General features: G+C 52.3%; 5 protein-coding genes across 5 annotated transcripts; 2 read left to right on the top strand and 3 right to left on the bottom strand.

The window, feature by feature from the left end:
- Positions 1-221: 221 nt before the first annotated feature.
- Positions 222-3,419, bottom strand: MGL_0347 (uncharacterized protein; the record flags this gene model as incomplete). The annotated part of the gene is made up of 1 exon (XM_001732520.1): positions 222-3,419. The coding sequence occupies one exon, from the start codon at positions 3,417-3,419 to the stop codon at positions 222-224; it is 3,198 nt and encodes a 1,065-aa protein (XP_001732572.1).
- A 423-nt stretch (positions 3,420-3,842) lies between these two features.
- Positions 3,843-6,356, bottom strand: MGL_0346 (uncharacterized protein; the record flags this gene model as incomplete). Its single annotated transcript, XM_001732519.1, has 1 exon — positions 3,843-6,356. The coding sequence occupies one exon, from the start codon at positions 6,354-6,356 to the stop codon at positions 3,843-3,845; it is 2,514 nt and encodes an 837-aa protein (XP_001732571.1).
- Positions 6,357-8,462: 2,106 nt separating this feature from the next.
- Positions 8,463-11,228, top strand: MGL_0345 (uncharacterized protein; the record flags this gene model as incomplete). The annotated part of the gene is made up of 1 exon (XM_001732518.1): positions 8,463-11,228. The coding sequence occupies one exon, from the start codon at positions 8,463-8,465 to the stop codon at positions 11,226-11,228; it is 2,766 nt and encodes a 921-aa protein (XP_001732570.1).
- A 152-nt stretch (positions 11,229-11,380) lies between these two features.
- MGL_0344 (uncharacterized protein) lies at positions 11,381-15,781 on the top strand (the record flags this gene model as incomplete). Its single annotated transcript, XM_001732517.1, has 1 exon — positions 11,381-15,781. The coding sequence occupies one exon, from the start codon at positions 11,381-11,383 to the stop codon at positions 15,779-15,781; it is 4,401 nt and encodes a 1,466-aa protein (XP_001732569.1).
- Positions 15,782-15,879: 98 nt separating this feature from the next.
- On the bottom strand, positions 15,880-18,867 carry MGL_0343 (uncharacterized protein; the record flags this gene model as incomplete). Its single annotated transcript, XM_001732516.1, has 1 exon — positions 15,880-18,867. One exon carries the CDS (start codon positions 18,865-18,867, stop codon positions 15,880-15,882), a length of 2,988 nt encoding a protein of 995 aa, XP_001732568.1.
- Between the last annotated feature and the right edge of the window lie 384 nt (positions 18,868-19,251).

Below are 19,251 nucleotides of genomic sequence, written 5' to 3'. Positions count from 1 at the left end.
CATTATTGATAATATCTATTTAGGAATGATACCACGTCATGCAGCTACACAAGGTCGACCGAAGCGAAGCACGCCAAAGAAGCAAGGCATATTCGCGTCAGAAGACCAACTCATCGATCGTTCCCCCAATCCTAGTCAGGTTGGGCATGTACGCCAACCTAACAGGGAGAGGAGCATAAAGTAGCAAACGCAAGCACGTCACGCTCTAGCCGACGGCAGTTTTAAAGCTCCTCGTCAGAGAACACTTCCTCACCACGCTTGCGGCGAGCCATACGGTCCTTCTTGGCCTTACGGGCCTCAGACGAGGTCAGCTTCTTCTTCTTCTTCTCCTCAACGATCTTGTTACCGAGAGCATCGTACTTGACTTCTTCCTCGTCGTTCTTCTTCTTGTCGATACGCTCACCAGAGCCCTGGCCTTCGACCCAGTTGTGGCCTGAGGCGTGCAGCGTACCGTCCTGCATACGCCAGATTTCCTTGCAGGTACCCTCCGAGAACTCCTGCGAGTGCGTAATGATCGCAACACCACCTTCGAAGCTCTGGATGGCGGCAATCAGCGCAGCGAGCGACTCACGGTCCAAGAAGTTCGTCGGCTCATCCAGCACAATGATGTGCGGCATACGCCAGGTGGCAGCACCCAGCACAACCTTGACCTTCTGACCACCCGAAAGGCCACGCATGGTGTTGTGCGAGGTAAACTCGCGCTCGAGACCAAAGTCTTCAAAGTGCTTCTCAATCTCGCGACGCACAAGAGGACGAAGCATACCAGCCTTCTGCGCCTCACGCGAGTCGACCTGCATGATCTTCTTTTCGAAACCGCGGCGCATCAGCTCGTCACGGCTCAGCCACAGGTTGTCGGCCGAACTCATGTTCTTGAATGACACCTCGTACTGGAACGAGTTCTTCAACTTCTTACGGCCGACAATGTCTTCAATCACACGCTTCACACCCTCGTGCTCGTAGATGGCACCGTGCTTCATTGCCTCCTCTTCCTCAGGCGTGAGCTGACGGGTCGCCTTCATGTGCTCCTCGAGGTCCTCACCAGTCTGGTAACGCCAGAGCATGTACTCTAGCGGCGTCTTGTCAAGGTGCTGGTCAATATGATGGAACGCGTGCTGCGCAACGTAACCAATGACCAAGTTCGGGTGCTTCCACAGTTCGCCCTCGTTCGGCTCCGTGTCACCAACAACGAGCTTGACCAGAGTCGACTTGCCAGAACCGTTAGGACCCAGCACAGCCACACGCGACGACAGCGACAGCTGCATCGAGACACCACGCAGCTGAGGAGCCGGGGTGTTCGGGTATTGGAACACGACGTCCCTCATCTTCACGAGCGACTTCTCCTTCGTCTTCACACCATCCAGCAGCGGCGGGTTTGGCAGCTTGAACGAGTAGTCCTCGCCCGAGTTCAGCTCCACGTATGCACGTGCTTCCGGCACACGCTTCACGAAGGCATCCAGGTTGCCTGGGTATCGCTTGATCTTGAAGCGGTTCAGGTGCAGAATGTCCGTACATACGTCATTGAGGAACTTGGAATCGTGAGACACAATGATCGACGTAGCACTTGTCTGCTTCAGGTAGTTTGTGATCCACGCCACGTTAATTACATCCAAGTGGTTCGTCGGCTCATCCAACAACAGGATGTCAGCCTTGAACAGCACGGCACGCGCAAGGGCGAGCTTCATCTTCCAACCACCCGACAGGGCTGTGATAGGGCCGGCCTGACGTTGCTCATCGAAGCCCATCTCCTTGAGGGTAGCGGCAGCAGTCTCGCGGTCAACGTTCAGGCGCTTGTCAGACTGGATGAAGTCGATGATCGAAATGTCGCCCTCGGAGCCATCAAGGTCATGCTCCACGTACCACGTACGCACCTCCTCAGGCGATGGGAAACCTTCGACCTGACCATTCTGGATAGCACGCATAAGCGTCGACTTACCCGAACCGTTACGTCCACACAGACCGTAACGGTGGCCTCGCTTGAGACGCAGCGTTGCCGTGTTCAGCAAAATCTTGGCACCATAGGCCAACGAGAACTGACAGTTACACAAGTCCTCGCCCTCTTCCTCGTCGTCAAACACTTCAACCTCCTCGCCGGTGCTCTTGGCGAGCATGCGGAGCAATTCATGCACAATAGTGTGCGACTTCTCCTGGCTTGAAGGACGGAAGAGGCTCAGGTACCGCGAGAGCGTGCCCTCCCACTCATCTGGCTCAAACATGCGGAAGTTGGCAAGGTTTGTGACGAGCTGTGCCACGTAGTGCACAAGCGTATCAGGGCCAGAAAGGCCGTTCTTCTTCAGCTGTTCGTTCACGAGCTCAATGGTCTTGGACAAATCGACGTCCTCGATCGGCTTCACGTCCGAGCCATCACCCGTGACCTTGCCGACCTGGCGGAGCGTATTGATCGCACGCTGAACGACACTGCGTGCCTCTGGGTCTGACACAGTTGTCTCAATCTTGATCAAGCCGGGCAGCAGTTTTGGCAGGAATGGTCGCACAGTGCGCTCGTTGTCGACAAGCTTCGACATGTTGTCAATAATGACAGCAACCTTACGCTTCGTAGCAGTTGGGCGCTCTGTGAGACCACGCGAAAGCAGTGGCGTCATGAGAGCCAGTGTCGGCGAGTCGACCTCTTGCACGAACGTCGTCGCAGAGAGGAGCTGGATCGTCTTTGGCACCTCCTCAACAGGATGAATCAGCGACTGGATCAGCGCAGGAATGAATCGCTCAATATCCTTGTTTGACACGAGCGCACAGAGCTTCTCCAAAGCAGCACGCGACGCCTTCTGCACATCACTCTTCGTGTCCCAGATGACTTCGGCCATCACAGGAATAATGTCGGTCATCAGACGAGCAACAATCTCAGGCGAGATCTGAATCAGCTCTTCGAGCAAGCGAATGCAACCCGTCTTCACCTGCCACTTGCCGGCTGTGCGCATCTGGTGCAGCAGCGCACGCAGCACCTGGGGCACACCCCATGTCGACATGTTGCGGATGACCAAGAGCAGTGCATCCTCTGCACGCTGACGGACCGTCTTTTCCTTGTCACCCATAGCTTCAGCCAACGTCTCGAATACACCGTTCATAATGAATGGCTCGACCTCGTGACCAACACCCTCGTCAAAGAGGGTCATGACGAGCATACACGCACCTTCGCGGCCGTGCACGTTCTTCTTGTCACTGAGGCCCTTCTTAATTACGTCCTCAATACCGAGATTACGCAAGGCCGAGGGGCCTTCGATCTTGACGAGGTTCGTAAGTTCGACCGCAGCCTTCTTGTCACCGGTTGACAGGAGCTGCGCCTCGTCAAAGAGGGCAGCCTTCATCTCCTGTTCGGGACCAGCGGCAGCCGCCTCAGCAGCAGCCGAGTCTTTGATATCACTCGCAGAAATATGCGCCGTTCCTTCAACAAACTTCGGCGGCATGGTGGTGGAAACCCGTACAAATGGCTCTCTCGGCTGCCGTGAGAAAAAAACTGTTCGGGCTAACGGTGAAAATACATACCCACCTTTTCCTCTTTATACGGCTGGGCCCTTTTTTTTTTGTCCTTTTTTTTTTCTACGCACGTTCTGAGATAAATGATGACTAACACAGCTGCATTATGTGTGGTCTGCATAAACGTACATACACTGCGTTTTTTAGCTCCAAGTCTGTTGCGTGACTTCCGTGTCAGACATCCTAGAGCGGCGAAGGTCGGTAGGCGGCACCGTGGATCGTGACTGCGAAGACAACGCAGATTCTCCTTAGACTTGTGCCTTGCGAGTGTTCCATTCTTTACTCAGATAGTATTGTGCCTTCACCCTGACGCACAATTCCACTACTTATGCGCTCTTCCATCATCGTCAACTTCATGGAACGGACACTTGCGTGAGCTCGGCGCCCGTGCCAAATTCCGCATCAAAGTCATCCGCTAGCTCATGTACGGATGCTGCAGCATTTGCCGCTGGAATACTGCCGTCGTAGTCTTGGTCAGATGTCATACGCACTTCGTGCTGATGCTTAGCGACCCAATCGTCCGAGTCTTGTTGGAGCAGTCGTTCAAAGGCATCCCGTTCCTTTTGCTGTCGACGCTCAATGTCTTCTAAGTCCCATAGACTAATCCCGTTTTTTCCCGCAGGATACGGCTGCCCCATGGTGCGCATAAACCGTTTGCTCTCCACAATCGCCATGTCCGTTGACAGATTGCTAAAAACTGGCTCAATGTACTGGGCAATCCACTTCGGCAGCTTGGCGCGCTTGTCTGATCGAGCAAATCGCTTGTCGGCAAAGATCATCAACCCATAGTCTGACTTGCCTCGCAATACACGACCTACACATTGTGCAGCATGTCGCATTGCGTCGAACGTGAGAAAGTCGTTCTCTTTGATGCGGAAGTTATCCCGAAGAAACTCAAGCCGCGCTTTCAAAATACGCGACTCCGTATACTGGTATGGCACACCAAACATGATCACAGCGCGGCCATAATTGTGGTCAAAGTCGATACCCTCCGATACTTTGCCTCGAGCGACAGACAGAAGAATTGCACCACGTCCGTTGTCACATGCTCGCCGATAGTTCTCTAAAGCGATGCTAGTCTCTGGCGCGTCAGGTGTTTCAATGAACACCAGTTTGTGCCGCCATACTTCGTCCAGAATTCCCATATCATGCCATGCAGCGACTATACTCTCCATATACAAGTAGGAGGGGAAGAATGCGACGATGCCGTCAGGAATACACCGCGAATACTCAATCAAGATATTCCCGTAATTCCGAACCACAGAGGGGTCATTCCGCACTTCGAATCGCGAGCTGATCGCTACTTGATCGCTGCCACGCGTAATAACGAGCGGCAAGAAACATTGTCGCGTCAGCGTCATTGTATAACTTTCTTGAACGACTGTGTCGAACCGAAGCATCTTCGGATACATGTCCAAAGGACTGATCGTACCACTTGTGATAATTACGCTGCTGAATCGCTCAAAGACTGGTGCTATTGCCAAACTCGCATCCAGGCATGTGAAGTGAAAAATCGGATTTGGAACAGTTGCCTGCTCGGTCTCGAACGGCTCAAGAATTAGCAAAAATCCCTTGTCGTAAGTAGAGACGAGCGTAGCAAAGAATGCAACGGTTTGCAATGCCGAGTATTCATCGAGGCGGGTAAGTTCGAGCGTCTGGACGAGCATCCGAAGTCGCTCTGCACAGAAACGCAACGGTTTCCGCTCGATGAATGTGATTTCTTTTAAATGTTGTAAGAAACTCGCTGGCGTCTCGGCTACTACGTGCAGCACACGCATACGAGTCTTAAGGTACTCGACGAAGCGGCGCAGAAATGCCACAAAGTGCTCGGCACGCCGAATATTTCCTGGAATTGCCTCCTGTAACAGGTCGTCTGGCAAAACAGGATTGGCCATAAATGATTCGGCTTCTCTGTCATCACTTTGCTGCTGTAGACCTTCGACGAGACGGACGTACTCGTCCTGAAGTCGGGCAGAGTCGACCTTCTTCACTTCATCAACTTTGTCTGCAAGCTGGTTGACACACCGATATGCATTGTCCAGGATGGGTCGCGTCAAGTCGATACTCAGCGACTCGATACACACATTATCGATATTGTGCGCCTCATCAAACACGACGATAGCATCTTTACTGATCTCTTTGCTGACTTGCTCAGCAACTTTTGGGTCCAATAGATAGTGGAAACTGTAAATGATAATATCACAAAAAGGCATCATACGACGAACGGCAAAGTACGGGCATATTCCCTTGTCCTTTGAGTATTCGATCAGCTCCTCGATTGTCCATACGCCAGGCGGGACTAAGTGACCCGGCTCCAGTTTCCCCAGCTCCTCGTGAAAATCACATAGCTCTACGGAACCAGGATCTTGTCTTCCTTTTTCACATGCCCATGCACTCGTCATATCACGACATCGGGCATCCACAACTTTTCCCTTTCGTTCTTGACTTACCGTGGGATGAACACACATATTCTTCCGACTGCTCAATCCCAGCGCCAGAATGTCTTCCATCTGGCCTTGTATATCTTCTGAATCAACATCCATAGGCTCGATTCCGTCTGAAAGCTGCTTTTTCGTATTATACTTCGCGCGGTACGCCATAAGTCGCTTCAGTTCCGCTAGTGCCTTTTCAATCTCTGACACTGTTCGCGAGCAGTAAACGAGTTTTCGCGATCCCGGATAAAAACGTTGGTAGCTTATAATTAAACTGAGAAGAGATACTGTTTTTCCTGTGCCTGAAGGCATTTCTAGCACACCATGTCCCTTAACATCCAGCGTTCTCTTCAAATCCACCATGTAGGAGTACTGCTCAGGGTAGATCTTGGGGTATGGGAAAAGAACAGGGAGATCATCAATATAAAACTTCATGGCTTTGAAGGTTCTTTCTCTTCGCCACGTACGCGCTTAACGCGTCTCGAGTGGCGTCCGCTGCGTTAGGGCAATGGTTGGGCAGATGCACATATAAATCATCATGAGACTGCTGGGGGAGATACCAAATTGTGGAGGTGTTGCATTTCAACTTACGCGAGAAGAGCGGACTGGATGGGTTGGTCCATGTGCACTCGCGTGGCGCCACACGCATGCATGGGTCATTGATTGGGTGGCGGCCAAGGAAGGGCTGTGTGTCTGTGTATGTGCAACGCTACGTCGATAGGCCTTGATGGTGGTGTCGCGCGAAAATCCACCGTGCTTCTCCACACCGTTTTGTTCCTCCGTTCCCAAGACAGCGTTCCAACGGGCGTGAAGCCATGTCTGCCGCACTGACAGCGCTGTGCAAAGGCAACCGGTCAGTGCGTGACAAGGCACGGTTGTTTGTTGATCGCGTAAAAATCTGGGAAATGCAGGGAAACGCTCGAAGTACGCAGGATATCAACGCAAGCGTACCGGCAATTTGCGTGTGGCTCGCTGCAGAGAGGTTCGTAATACAAGCGCCATTGACACTAACAAGAAACAAATCAAAGTTTAAATGTGACTGAAATTCAAAGGAAAGAATTAGAAAAAGCGTCAGGACTTGCGCCCTCACAATTTAGTCGTGCCGAGAATATGCTTCGCTCTGTTGTTTTACCCTCGGACGAACCGCGCCTTCGTCGGCGCCAATCCAGCAGCACTCAAGCTAAAGTAGCTATCCAGCAAGCTTCAAATCAAGCTCGTGACAAAAAGTCGCTTGTTGAAAGTGCGAAGCAAATCCAGAAATATGCGCTTGCCAATGTGCCCTTGTCAACTGGTGAACAAGATGTTGTCTCGCCACCACCTCTCAAAAGACCGGCGCCAGAAGCCTCCGTCCTAATCGCATCAAGACCGTCAAAACGTCCATCTTTGGGAGAAAAGTCGCAGAATCAACGAGATGTGCACACATATCAAGCAGCACAATCAGTACAATCTTTTCATGCGCAAATGCCAATGCCAAAGCCATCTGTACCCAATGTGCCGAAGCAGCTAAGAACTCCTTCAACGCCACCATCCAGCACAGCTGATCCATCTCATTTACGCTTACTATCCCTTGGCATTCCTGCTGTGCGCGAAGGTATTAAATTTGATGTCCAGCTTCGTCGCAAGCGTGGTCGGCCTCCAGCTAAGCGGCTTACTGCCCAACAGATGAATGACAAACGGTTGCTGGAATCACTTTGGTCCAATGCACCTTTTCCCAGCCATCTTCGTATGGCCGGTATGCCGCTCCGATACGCCTGTCGAGCCAATCTTGATCTTCATGCAATGCATTGGATTCGTCCTCTTCCAAGACCAGTGCTAGCATACAGTGGCAACCCGTCCGAATCTCGATTTCCCCCCTCCATAATTTGGGAGCGATGCATTTCTCGAGCGTTTCCTGAATAGACAGAGACGATTTTTTTCTATCATTTCTTTGCTGTTAGGTACGTGTTGAACAGACTGGCCTACGTACATACTTTCTATTGTGTACCTTCGCGCCATCCAAATGATGGCAATGCGCCACGATGGAAACATTTTAGCAGCATGTGCCTCTTTCATATTTGATGGTCTCTGTCATATATTGTACTCATATGATGTTTCCGCAGGGTATACATGCGACTAAGTGCAAGGGAGCTATGAAGCAAGCACATTTGAAATCATGACTTCCGCGCCAAGTACCAGCATACTGGTTGCCTTCAGTGCTTTCCGAGCGCCTGATCTATCCGCATAAAGCAACGAAGCTCTGAAACGCAAGTTCACCTGTCTCCTTAGAAGCTAGTTCGTAATCCTGCATGCCTTACTGACGGATCACGTCCGTCGAATGGTTGCGCATTCAACGCCGCTTCTCAGGTGCTGTCGCTGAAGGTCGAACCAACGCCGCATACGAGCGTCGCACGCCCTGTGTGTCGTGATGTGTAGAGATGACTAAGCATATGCCGATCAAATGCACGCAGTGTTTGTTGGAGAACGAAACAGACGTGATGATTTTGGCGATCTGGAAGGCTTGTTTCTCGCTTGATCCAGCCAGCTCCTTGTTTCGTGTTGCTTATGGCTCGAGGAAACAAGGACAAGTCTGCATCCAAGGGAGCTGCAGACAAATCGAAAATTAGCGAAGCTCAAGGAACTGAGAAAGACTCGAGGGCCGCAAAAAGCTCCGAGACCACGTCTGAATTGGAGCCAGCTGTGCCTGAAGCAAACGAGACTAAAGATGCAGGTGTCAACGCTGTCGCCCAAAACGATGGTCAATCTTTGCCTAACGACCAAAAGAGAACTCCTGAAAAAAGTATAGTGTCATCTAATGGTGAAAAGGGGCTAGATGCTGGGAAACCAGCCCTCGATACTACTGCCTCGACAGCTAGCGGAATAGCGCAGCTCTCATCGAAAGAATCAGAAGCTCGGAAAACAGTGGAAACAATATCTGATACTGCGAAAGAAAATAGTGGGAAAACCGAGCCTACTGAAGAAACGATTGTTGATTCACACACTGCCGCGCAAGTCGACGCACTGGCAAGTATGTCGCCAGAGGAGCGCGAAGCAGAGCTCCGGAGTCAAGTCACGAGCCTCAACACGAAGCTGGTATCCGCGATCAATCGCATGTCTGACTTGGAAGATGAATTGAGCGTTACGCAAAATACATTGGCGGTTAAGTCATCGCGGCTCGATGAGCTTAGCAAGGAACGCGACCAGTATATTTCGGCTTTGGACACTGGTTTGTTGGTGGAAAAATCACATGTGACGTCAGAAATGCAGCGCATGATGGAGCGCGTCGTTGACGAAACGGCACAGAGAGGCAAAGCCGAGAATGATCGGACTCGCATTGAAGCTGAACTGGAGGAGCTCAGCGCGTCGCTCTTCAACGAAGCGAACAAGATGGTTGCCGTTGAGCGCCTACAGCGTACACGTGTGGAAGAACGAAGCCGTGAGCTTGAAGCAACACTTCATGATACCGAACGCATCATGGCCGATCACCAAGACATGCTAAAGTCTCTGCAATCAGAGATCGAAGTGCTACGAAGACAGCCTATCACTCCAACTTTTTTATCTCAGGCACCTTCCGAACTTGCCAAGCCTACTCTCCATATTTTTGTGAACGTGCCTCCGTATCAGGAATTTCTGGCTTTCCTTGCGTATTTGCGCAGCTTGCAAATGCAGCTAGAGCCCTACTTTATGATGTCGCGAAATGGTGTTGACTGGACGACAGCGCCGCCCTCGTCGCCGGCACCGTTCATGGGCAGTGTTATGGCTTCTTCAAGCACAAACTCGCTATCTGCTACTCGTCATCGTGATTACCCTCATTTGCCCATGTCTGCTGAACAATTAGTACATGTTTCATCCCAAACATCACTGCCATTTATCCGCCGCATGCTCGAAGAAGATACAGATCCTTGTCTTCGGCTGGCCCAAGCGCCTGGTCTAAACTGGCTCGCTCGCAGACAAGCATCTGCTGCTGTATTGGATGGTGACGTTATGATTGAGCCGATTTTTGCAGGTGGTATTGTTCCTGACGAAAGGGCCATAAGGGATGAATACGGTGCTCTTCCGCCCGTTCCCTGTGCTATTTGCTCGACACCATTGCTGAATGTCACCCCTGTCATGGATGGGACAAGTTCCTCATCTACATCCGATGCAAATCCAAGCCGGTCGAACTCGATCAGCTGGTCCAATTCATCTGGTCGTCGCGGCTTCCCATCGTTGTTTCAGACGCTTCGTCGGAGTCATACAGAGCGCTCGTGGACGCCGCCTATCGAGCCCGAAGGGAAGGACAAGGAGCAAAGTGATTCGTCTTCTCGTGGATCTGCCTCTTGGCATGCGGACTCACTGCCTATCCCTACCCACTATTTCCGTCTCTCAGATCAGGCCACGAATCGGTATTTGCTGTGTGCGCACAACTGTCTCTATCGGCTTCGTGCGATATGTGCCGTTTGGGCCTTCGTGCGGACACTTGAGCGATCAATCGTGCTTGAGGGCAAATACGAACCAGACATGGTGGGTCAAATTCCTGCGGATCGTTCCCGTGCGTCCTCTTCGTCAGCATCTCGATCAAGTTGCGTGGTCAATGCGCCAAACGAGGCAAGCCACTCTGAGACTCAGCCACTTGCTCAACCTACAGCGCGACGAGGAGTACCGGCTGAGGTGCCACCAGACATGGATCCAGATGATTATGAGACTCACCAGAATATGGATGGTGCTAAGGAGGCTTCTGAGGCGGGAGAAGCCTCCGAAGCCAAGAAGAAGGACGATTCTGAAGCATCAAAACTGCTTGAATCATCCGACACAGTGAATGCGACAGGCATACGCCCGTCTAAAAAAGTCGAGGAGGTTTCTGAGACCTCGAAGGATGAGCGAGGAACCCCAGAATCACATGCACCTCCAGCCTCTGAGGCAGGGACTATGACTGCGCCTGAGCCCATAATGGACACTAATTCAAACGGGACAGATGTTCAACCGTCAGAAGACCGGATTGATCCCGATAACGCTGTGTCTTCTGACAGCAAGCCAAAACCCCGTAATGAATCCCAGGTTTCTGACAAATCTGGCGAGTCTAATGGTTCTGGAAAGGGTGAAAGATCGAAACCCGACGATGGTGAGTTGAAGCCACCGCCTCCACCAAAGATACTTTCTCGAACGACGTCCTCAGCATCGCCGGCACCCATATTTCCGACAGCTACGTTGTCGCGGGTCTCGTTCCAAGCTGACCCTGATCGAAGTGGTTTATCATGGGAAGACAGTCTATGGATGGAGGTGCTACGGTACAAGGAGCTTTTGTGGAAGGTTCGTGTGGGCGTAGATCTTGAGAGTCTGGACATTGTATAGATGTGAGTGGTAGTGTGCTTCACGACGCCATCGGATGTCAATGCAACGAAAATGATATGTGTTCAAAACTTTCCTTTAGCGTGTCTTTCGGCGGAACGCCTACGAGTAAGCAAAATTGTGATTTTCTGCTCACTTTCCCTCCACCTTTTACGATGGCGCCTCGCAAGAAGAATGCAGCCATCAAATCGAGTGGCGCCATGTCTTCAAAAGCGGCGCCACTGCCGGACTGGGTCAAGGGCGGCGGTGCCAAACCACCGCCACCGACAGGTACGAACCGTGATGGAACAGCACAGCTATTTCCCCCGCGGTACAAAACACCTCTAAACATTATGTATGAGCGGATCCAAAAGATGCCAGGCTGGCTCAAGCCTGAAGTTGAGCCACTCCATCGTAAGGACGGATATACATGCGCCATAACTTTGCGTAAAGAGAACAAGCAGGAAAAGTCTAACCCTTTCACCATTCGTATGGAGCCGAAAGAGCCCGGAGCTCGACTTAGGTGTGAAACCAGTCTGCATGCAAAACACTGGGGTGCTACGTATGTCTTATTCCGCCTCTTCAATAATCTCGGCTTGCATCGTGTATTGCCGCCAGGTCCTCGTGAGTACTGGATGCAGCTTGAGGAGGTGAAAGCGCAATCACCAGACCACGATAGCTGGAAATGGGCTGCGGATCCATTTGATGCTATTGCAAAACGCGATGCTGAGCGTGAAGTTCGCGAAAAGGAGCGCGCAGCTCGCGAAGCAGCACGAAATGATCCCACAAAGAAGCCACTCAGCAAGGCTTGGCAGCGTGCTATGGAAGTCCGTATGGCGCCCGAGCTTCGTGATTTCGTGGAAGCAACGATCCGCGCTCGTATGACCGACGTGCCAGCTGTGGAGGTGGATGGACTAGACTCTTCTATGCAGGGAATGAGTATTGATGTTGATGCAAGGGAACTTGAGCATGAGCTGGCATCACTTGGCGTCCGACCAGGGTACATTCGTAGGATTGTTTCTTGGCTTCAGGATGCCAGAGCCAAGTATGCCACACCTGCAGCTTGGCAGCAGCTTCGGTTGTCCCATCCTTTGTTAGCCTCGATTCTCGCACTGCCTAACAAGGAGGCTGCTGTCGAATATCTTGTCTTGTACACTCCCGAGCAAGATTTGCCCGTAAAGCTTCGCCCCACCGCCACCTCCGAGTCGTTCATCAAAAGTGCTGCGAGTGGTGGTGGCCAGGATGCTTTAGTGGATCGTTGGACCATCGACAAGTTTTCTAAAAGTGCCGGATTTCCCCGTGAGAATGTTGCCCAAGCTATCGAGGCTGTGCGCGAATCGGATCAACAGCTATCTAATACTGCACGGGAAGGTGTCGTGCTCGATTTACTGCTTCGCAAGCTCCTAGGCCAGCATGCGCCGGTATCGTCCCTTGTCACGTGCGATCCTCGACCTGATGATGATTTGACACAAAAGCGGCACGATGAACGAGTCATGCTTGCAGCTTGTTTGGGTGACGATATGCTGCAGCCTGTGCCTGAGCAGGATGCCATTACGTCGGATGACTATGATATCTGCCTAGGCACATTCGAAAAGGATAAAGTATTCTTACGCGTTTCGCCCTCGCATCCTGCATCACGTTATCTCGCAAACAGTGAAGCATGGCCTAGTGTCTATGTAACGAGTCCCACACTGCCATCTTTCTTACGTCTAGCTCTTACACGACATGCGCTGCAATGTTTACAGGGCCAGCGCTCTGATATCAAAGAAGCACTTGATTTATGTGAGGGTGGCGTGTTGTTCCTCTTGTGTGAAGAGCTTAGAGAGTGCATTCCAGCCTATGTGCGAGACCCGCCACCCCTAGATGAGGTAATGGAATCACTGGTAGAAGCTGCACCAAATGCGGCTGCACGCGCAATTCAGGAAACTGAAGCAACACGGCGTCATAAGCAACAGCAAAAGTCGACGATATCATCTCAGTCGCACTCCTTGTCTCCGCAGAGAACCCGCAAAGCACGGAAACTTGAGCGCAATGGACACGTCGACACAGCGATGCACGAAGCACACACAAAGTGGCATAGCTCACTTAAATACGTGGAGAGTGTAGGGCCGATCCGCGAGTCGCTACCGGCATACGCATCACAGGACATGTTGTTGAAGACACTTCGAGAACAACGTGTCGTGTTAATCGCCGGTGAGACGGGTTGTGGTAAGACGACACAAGTGCCGCAATTTATCCTGGACGATGCCATCCAGCGCGGCTGCGGGAGTCTCTGTAGCATTGTCGTGACACAACCGCGACGTGTGTCTGCAATGGGTGTTGCAGCGCGTGTAGCGACGGAACGAGGTGAATCGCTCGATACATCTGATATACCGGATGAAGCACAAGTTGGGTATGCCATTCGTGGTGAGCGACGTGCAAGCAAGTCATGTCGCTTGCTGTTCACGACGACGGGTGTGCTTCTACGTCGGCTCGCGACAGGCACTGATCCCAACCTTGAGTCTGTATCGCATGTGATTGTGGATGAAGTGCATGAAAGGAGCACGGATTCGGACTTTTTGCTTCTTCTTCTTCGCGAAGTGCTCGCGAGGAATCCCTCTCTACATATTGTGCTGATGAGTGCAACGATTCAAGCAGAGACTTTCACCTCATACTTTGACGGTGCGCCCTATCTTTTTATACCCGGTCGGACATTTCCTGTACAAGAGCACTATTTGGAAGATATTGTGCGGCTTACGTCGTATCGGGTGCCTGTTCCTTTCACGCGTGAAGACGAACGCCTTAACAAGCTTGTGGATGGCAGCATGCTGTCAGATGCGGATATTTCCACGGTGCGCGCATTATGTGCCTCCAATCACACAGACTATGATCTGCTCGCACACACTGTTGCATATGCGATGAAACGTGCTGAAAAAGTTGATTTCACGGGCAGCCTCACAGGTCGCGCGGCCATCTTGGTTTTTTGTCCAGGTGTGGGAGAAATCCGACAGGCTATGGACGCGATTAGCGCTTTGTGCACAGACGGGGTGGTTCTCCTACCTTTGCATGCGAATCTAGCTCCAAGCGAGCAGCGCAAAGTTTTTCAAGCCGTTCATAAGACGGAACGCAAAGTCATTGTTGCAACCAACGTTGCTGAGACGTCCATTACGATACCAGAAGTCTGTTATGTCGTCGATACGGGCCGTGTACGTGAGGCTCAATACGATGCGCAGGCAGGTGTTTCTCGCCTGCTTGATGCATGGGCGTCGCGTGCAGCTTGTAAGCAGCGAGCAGGGAGAGCAGGACGTACTATGTCTGGTGAGTGTTTCCGTTTGTACACAAAAGGTATGGAAGAACATCTACAACGTCCTCAGTCCATTCCAGAGATGCAGCGAACTCCGTTGGAAGGCGTTGTCTTGCAGGTGAAAGCCATCCAACCAACGGGTGATGTCAAAGCCTTCCTGCAGAAAGCCCTAGATCCGCCTCCTCTGGATGCGCTTGAGGCTACTCACAAAAGACTCATCATCGCCGGTGCCTTGCATGCTGAGGGCGGCTATGCAGCAAAGTTGACGCCGCTAGGCCGTCACCTCGCGCAGCTTCCATTGGAAGTGCGCCAGGCCAAGCTCCTTGTGCTCAGTTGTTTGTTTGGCTGTGTGGAGCCAATGTTGCATGTTGTGTCTCTGTTATCATGTCGTTCGATTGTAGCGAGCTCGTCACAGCGCGATGAAACCAAGGCGAAGGCTCGCTCAGCTTTCTTGTATGGCCAGAGTGATTTGCTGTCTTACGCCAATTTGTTTGCGACATGGCTTGCGATGCGGCATGAGAGACGGCCCATGAAGGAAGTTCGCACGTTCTGTGATGCACATGGCCTATCGATGCAGGCCCTGCAAGACGTTGATATGACGCGTATAACGCTGCTGCGTCAACTGGAGGAGCTTGGCCTAATAGGCCGCGACTATGTGATTTCGTACAGGTCTCAAGGCCCTGCATGGCCAAGCAAGATATCGATGTTGCCCTTGGACACAAACAGTGGCAACATCAATTTGCTGAGGGCACTTCTTCTTGCATCGCTTTGGCCGTCAATCGCACGTGTCGACCAGCCGACGGCAAAGTACAATGCATCTACATCAGGCGCTGTGCTAAAGGAAGCTCAAGCGAAAGAGCTCCACTACTATGATGAGTCGGACGGCCGGGTCTTTCTGCATCCTAGCTCCATGCTCTTCCATGCTACTAAGTACAAGACGAACTATGTGGTCACATTCGCAAAGAGTGCCAGTGGTGCTGCCGGACAAGCACGGACATATCTGCGTGATGCGACAGAAGTGCCTTTGTACGCTCTTCTACTGCTGGGCGGGCCGTTGTACGTGGATCATGAAGTAGGAGGCATTACGATTTCCACCGGCATAGAGGCGAGTAAGGATGCATGGGTCCGCCTCCGCGCAAGCACGCGGATCGGTGTACTGTGCCGGCAGCTTCGACAGCTTCTTGATCGAGTGTTGGAGGAGGGTGTACTAGACGTGCAAGCGCTCAGCGCTGCACACAACCAGCATGTGGTTCAGGCCATGATTGCTCTGCTTGCACAAGATGGCCTGACCTAAATAGTACTTTCAAGCCCAAACGAAAGTTGACGAGTTGTTTGATTTACTAAGGCATTTGATATAACCGACACCGGGCAATCCAGCGATAGACCATCTGATCATCTTGGTGTGATCTCGATATCGTTGGGCACTTTGTGCACGTGCAGAGACAATGCAGAATTACTAGCTTGTATCTGAGTAGCATTCATGTTGGGAAGTTTCCATATTCCCGCACGTTGAGGCCATAATTCTAGCGAAACAAGGCGCTCTTCACAAGGTAAAAGCATCGACACCGAGTGGCGCATCATCCCCGACACAATCCAATCAGGTGTTGATTCAATGGTGAACTGTACATCAGCGATATGCTCGTCACTTGTGTTGATGAAGGACACTTGCACAGGCAATGCAGCTGCAAGCATTGAGCATGATGGCGCCGATACTCTGACATCGACATGCTGGAGCGCTGGCGAGCCTAGTTCAGGGAGCGGACGGCGCGTCACGTGTTCGGGTGAATTGGGCTCACCGATGCTCCGCCATGTAATCACAAGGTTCGCTGCGCCTGTCCCTTGAGGTGCCTGTGCACACAGCCGTGCGGCCCATGCGGCTCTGTCACCAGTATACCAAGTTTCGTTCGGCATGTATCCCAGAATCGGATCCACGCTCACGCCGAGCGACGGAGCAGTTTCCACGTGAACTCGCTTCACCTGCACGGTCAGAGGGCCTTCATACGTCATGTTGAGCAAGAGCACTCCGTCTTGCTGTGCTGCACCACCCCAGCGGATTTGAGCTTTGCATAAAAACGAAGGCACAACCTTGACCACGCGGTGGATGCGCTCGGTACGCCGTGAAGCTCCAGTGGGCTGCAGAAGAAGAACCTCCATCGCAGCACAAGGTTCTTGCGGCGCACGAAGCCATATTGGTGATGGAGCGCTGGTCGAAGCGCATGTAGTTCTCGACGAATCATGAGTCTTGGGTTGGCCGCTGGTGCTGGCATGAAGGCCATCCCAACCGCTCTCATGACCATCTTCCACGACGTCACCGCCGCTTGCAGCACTTGTCAACTCGAGTTCAGCATGTGCATTGCCACAGACATCGATAATTGCCGCATCATTGTCGCCCTTGTAAGGCGAGACGCTAAGTCTAATACCAGGCGGCAGTATTGCATCGTTCGGCGATATCAAAGAAAGTGGAGCTATCTGTCCACAAGCCATGATCGGGGGCACATGCACGTCATATGTTGGGGCACGCACACGAAGTGCATGTGGCTTCTGTGTCGCAGGCAGTGGGATACACGAGCCATTGGGCAAGGTCCACACACTAGGCGAACGTCGATCGATATCGCAGAGGAGATGCACGTTTTGCCCATGCTCCATAAATACGCACTCCACGCGATGCACTTCATACATGCCAGGCACGTCAGTAGAAAAGCGTAGATTCACGATAAGTGGCTGCGCACGTCGGAGTGAAAAGCATGCGACAGAACTTGCAGCCTGATGCGGGAAGTTAGAATGGCCTGCGTCCACGCACATCGTTGCTTTTTGTTCACCAAGATCAAGCGCACGCACATTACTGTTGCCGCTGTCCGCCTCAGCCTGAGCCACAGACACCAGCTTTTCAGCGGTCGGCGCATCTTGTCCCGCAAGATACACTTGGACCGAAAGAGGGTGCAGCTCGTCGACGGGTGAGTCAAAGGGCAGGCATATGACTACCTGGCATGGCATGTCAGCGGCAGGTGCTGTGGCCAAAGAGCGAGCGAATGCAGCACGTGCATATATGGTTCGTGAACCAACTTCTGTACCCAGTTGGATGTTGGTAGATGAATCGCTGTGCGCTGACCACCAGGATGAATCAGATGGGACATCCTTCAACATGTGCGTTCTTTTGGAGACAAGACATGGAGGAACGGGAATGCGGCATTCATGTTCCATGCGTGTTATCAAGTTAACGTCTTTGCATCGAATCGCACACGCAAGCGCTTCCAGTACGAGCGCATACGACAGTTCGTGCCACGGATCTCGCCGGTACCACTGCAACGTCCGCGTAAGGTAATTAAGCGCTCGTTTGGGCTGTGTCTCAGCCAAGGTCAACGCCAGGCGAACGGCAACCAAGTGCGCCAAACGCAAACGTCGCTGCTGGAAAAGAACTTTGTATGCACGATCAAGCTCCGGCACAATCAGCGCTGTATGATCAACGCGGGCCTCGCGGCTTGAGGAATCCAGCCGAGTTGTGCATCGAGCACGTTCCATCTGACATACAGCCGCTTGGTACCGAACAAGTGGTACATCGAACCCATGACGCGCTGGCACAAGTTTCTTTTCATCGAGTAAGTCTGCCATAAATGTGTACTGCTTCGCTAGCCATGCCCAGTATTCGTGCGTCTGATCTGTGATGCCCCACCGCGTGCATAAGCGCGTGATATGTAGGTTGTGTTGTCGGAATTGCACGCGCGCTGCCAATTTTTTCATATCGTACAGGAAAAGTTTGATGAGCTTGAACGACAGGGTATCAGCAAGGACCTTCGCCTCTGCCCAGCGCCGCGTGCGAGGAAGAACCACCGTCGGGTATGGCAGGTACTGCTGCATTAGGGTCTTGTAGGCCTCTGCATACATCGAGTGAGATTCGGCCATGTCTCCCTGGAGCTCAGCAAGCGCGCCGAGCTTGTAATGCGTGCGTATGTGCCAGCCAGCGGCATTGAGCATGGTTGATTGTGCACTGCAAAGGCCAGCCTTCATGGCCACCTGAAGGATTGGCTGAGCAACAGAAGGCGGCGGCGGATACCGAGCTCGGTTTCGGCGCACATGTCGGGCATGCTCGCGGTAGTAGTCGCTTGTCAGCACTTCAGACGCTTTCACTAGACTCGTTACGAAGGACGACAGCTCTGATTTGGCACCAGAACTGAGCACAAATAGAGCTCCACGCGCGTCGAGGCCTGATGCTCGCCGCAGATGTGCGACGCGAGCATCGATGCCTTGAGCGAACATGATCGGATCACATAGCAAAACGACCATGAGCTTAATGCCACGAGGCGCAAGCGAGGCGCGAAGGGCAGAAATTACCTCGATCAATGCCGCATCCATCGTGAGCGATGCGGCGTCGTGAGGCGGCATGCAGAAGAAGGACAAGTGTACACCTGGCACATATTCGGTATGCTTACGGATCCACGACGGTGATATAATGCCATCTGGAAACAGTGGTCCGCTCGGGTATAATGGCGAGAGGGGTGAACGTGGCGGTAGTGCAGATACAACCTGTCGAGCAGTTTCATTTTCCAACTTGAGCCCAGCACGCATACGTGCAGGTGGAATCCTGTGCCCGTAGTCGACAAATACGGCCCGAAAGCGGTATGAGGACCCCTGGTGAGACCCACGCTTGTTGCACGGACGAGCACTGTGAGAGTTGCTTGACTATAGAGTCGCAAAGCTCCGCGTACACCTTGCGTTGGGTGTGGTAGTACGTCGTGCCATGCATTGTTTTCTGGGAACGAGGCCACT

The sequence above is a fragment of the Malassezia globosa genome (genome assembly GCF_000181695.2).
Source record: "Malassezia globosa CBS 7966 chromosome Unknown mgl_sf_1.1, whole genome shotgun sequence".
Classification (NCBI taxonomy): Eukaryota; Fungi; Basidiomycota; class Malasseziomycetes; order Malasseziales; family Malasseziaceae; genus Malassezia; species Malassezia globosa.
The sequence above is the reverse complement of the archived record's forward strand: the minus strand, read 5'-3'. Positions and strand labels throughout refer to the sequence as shown.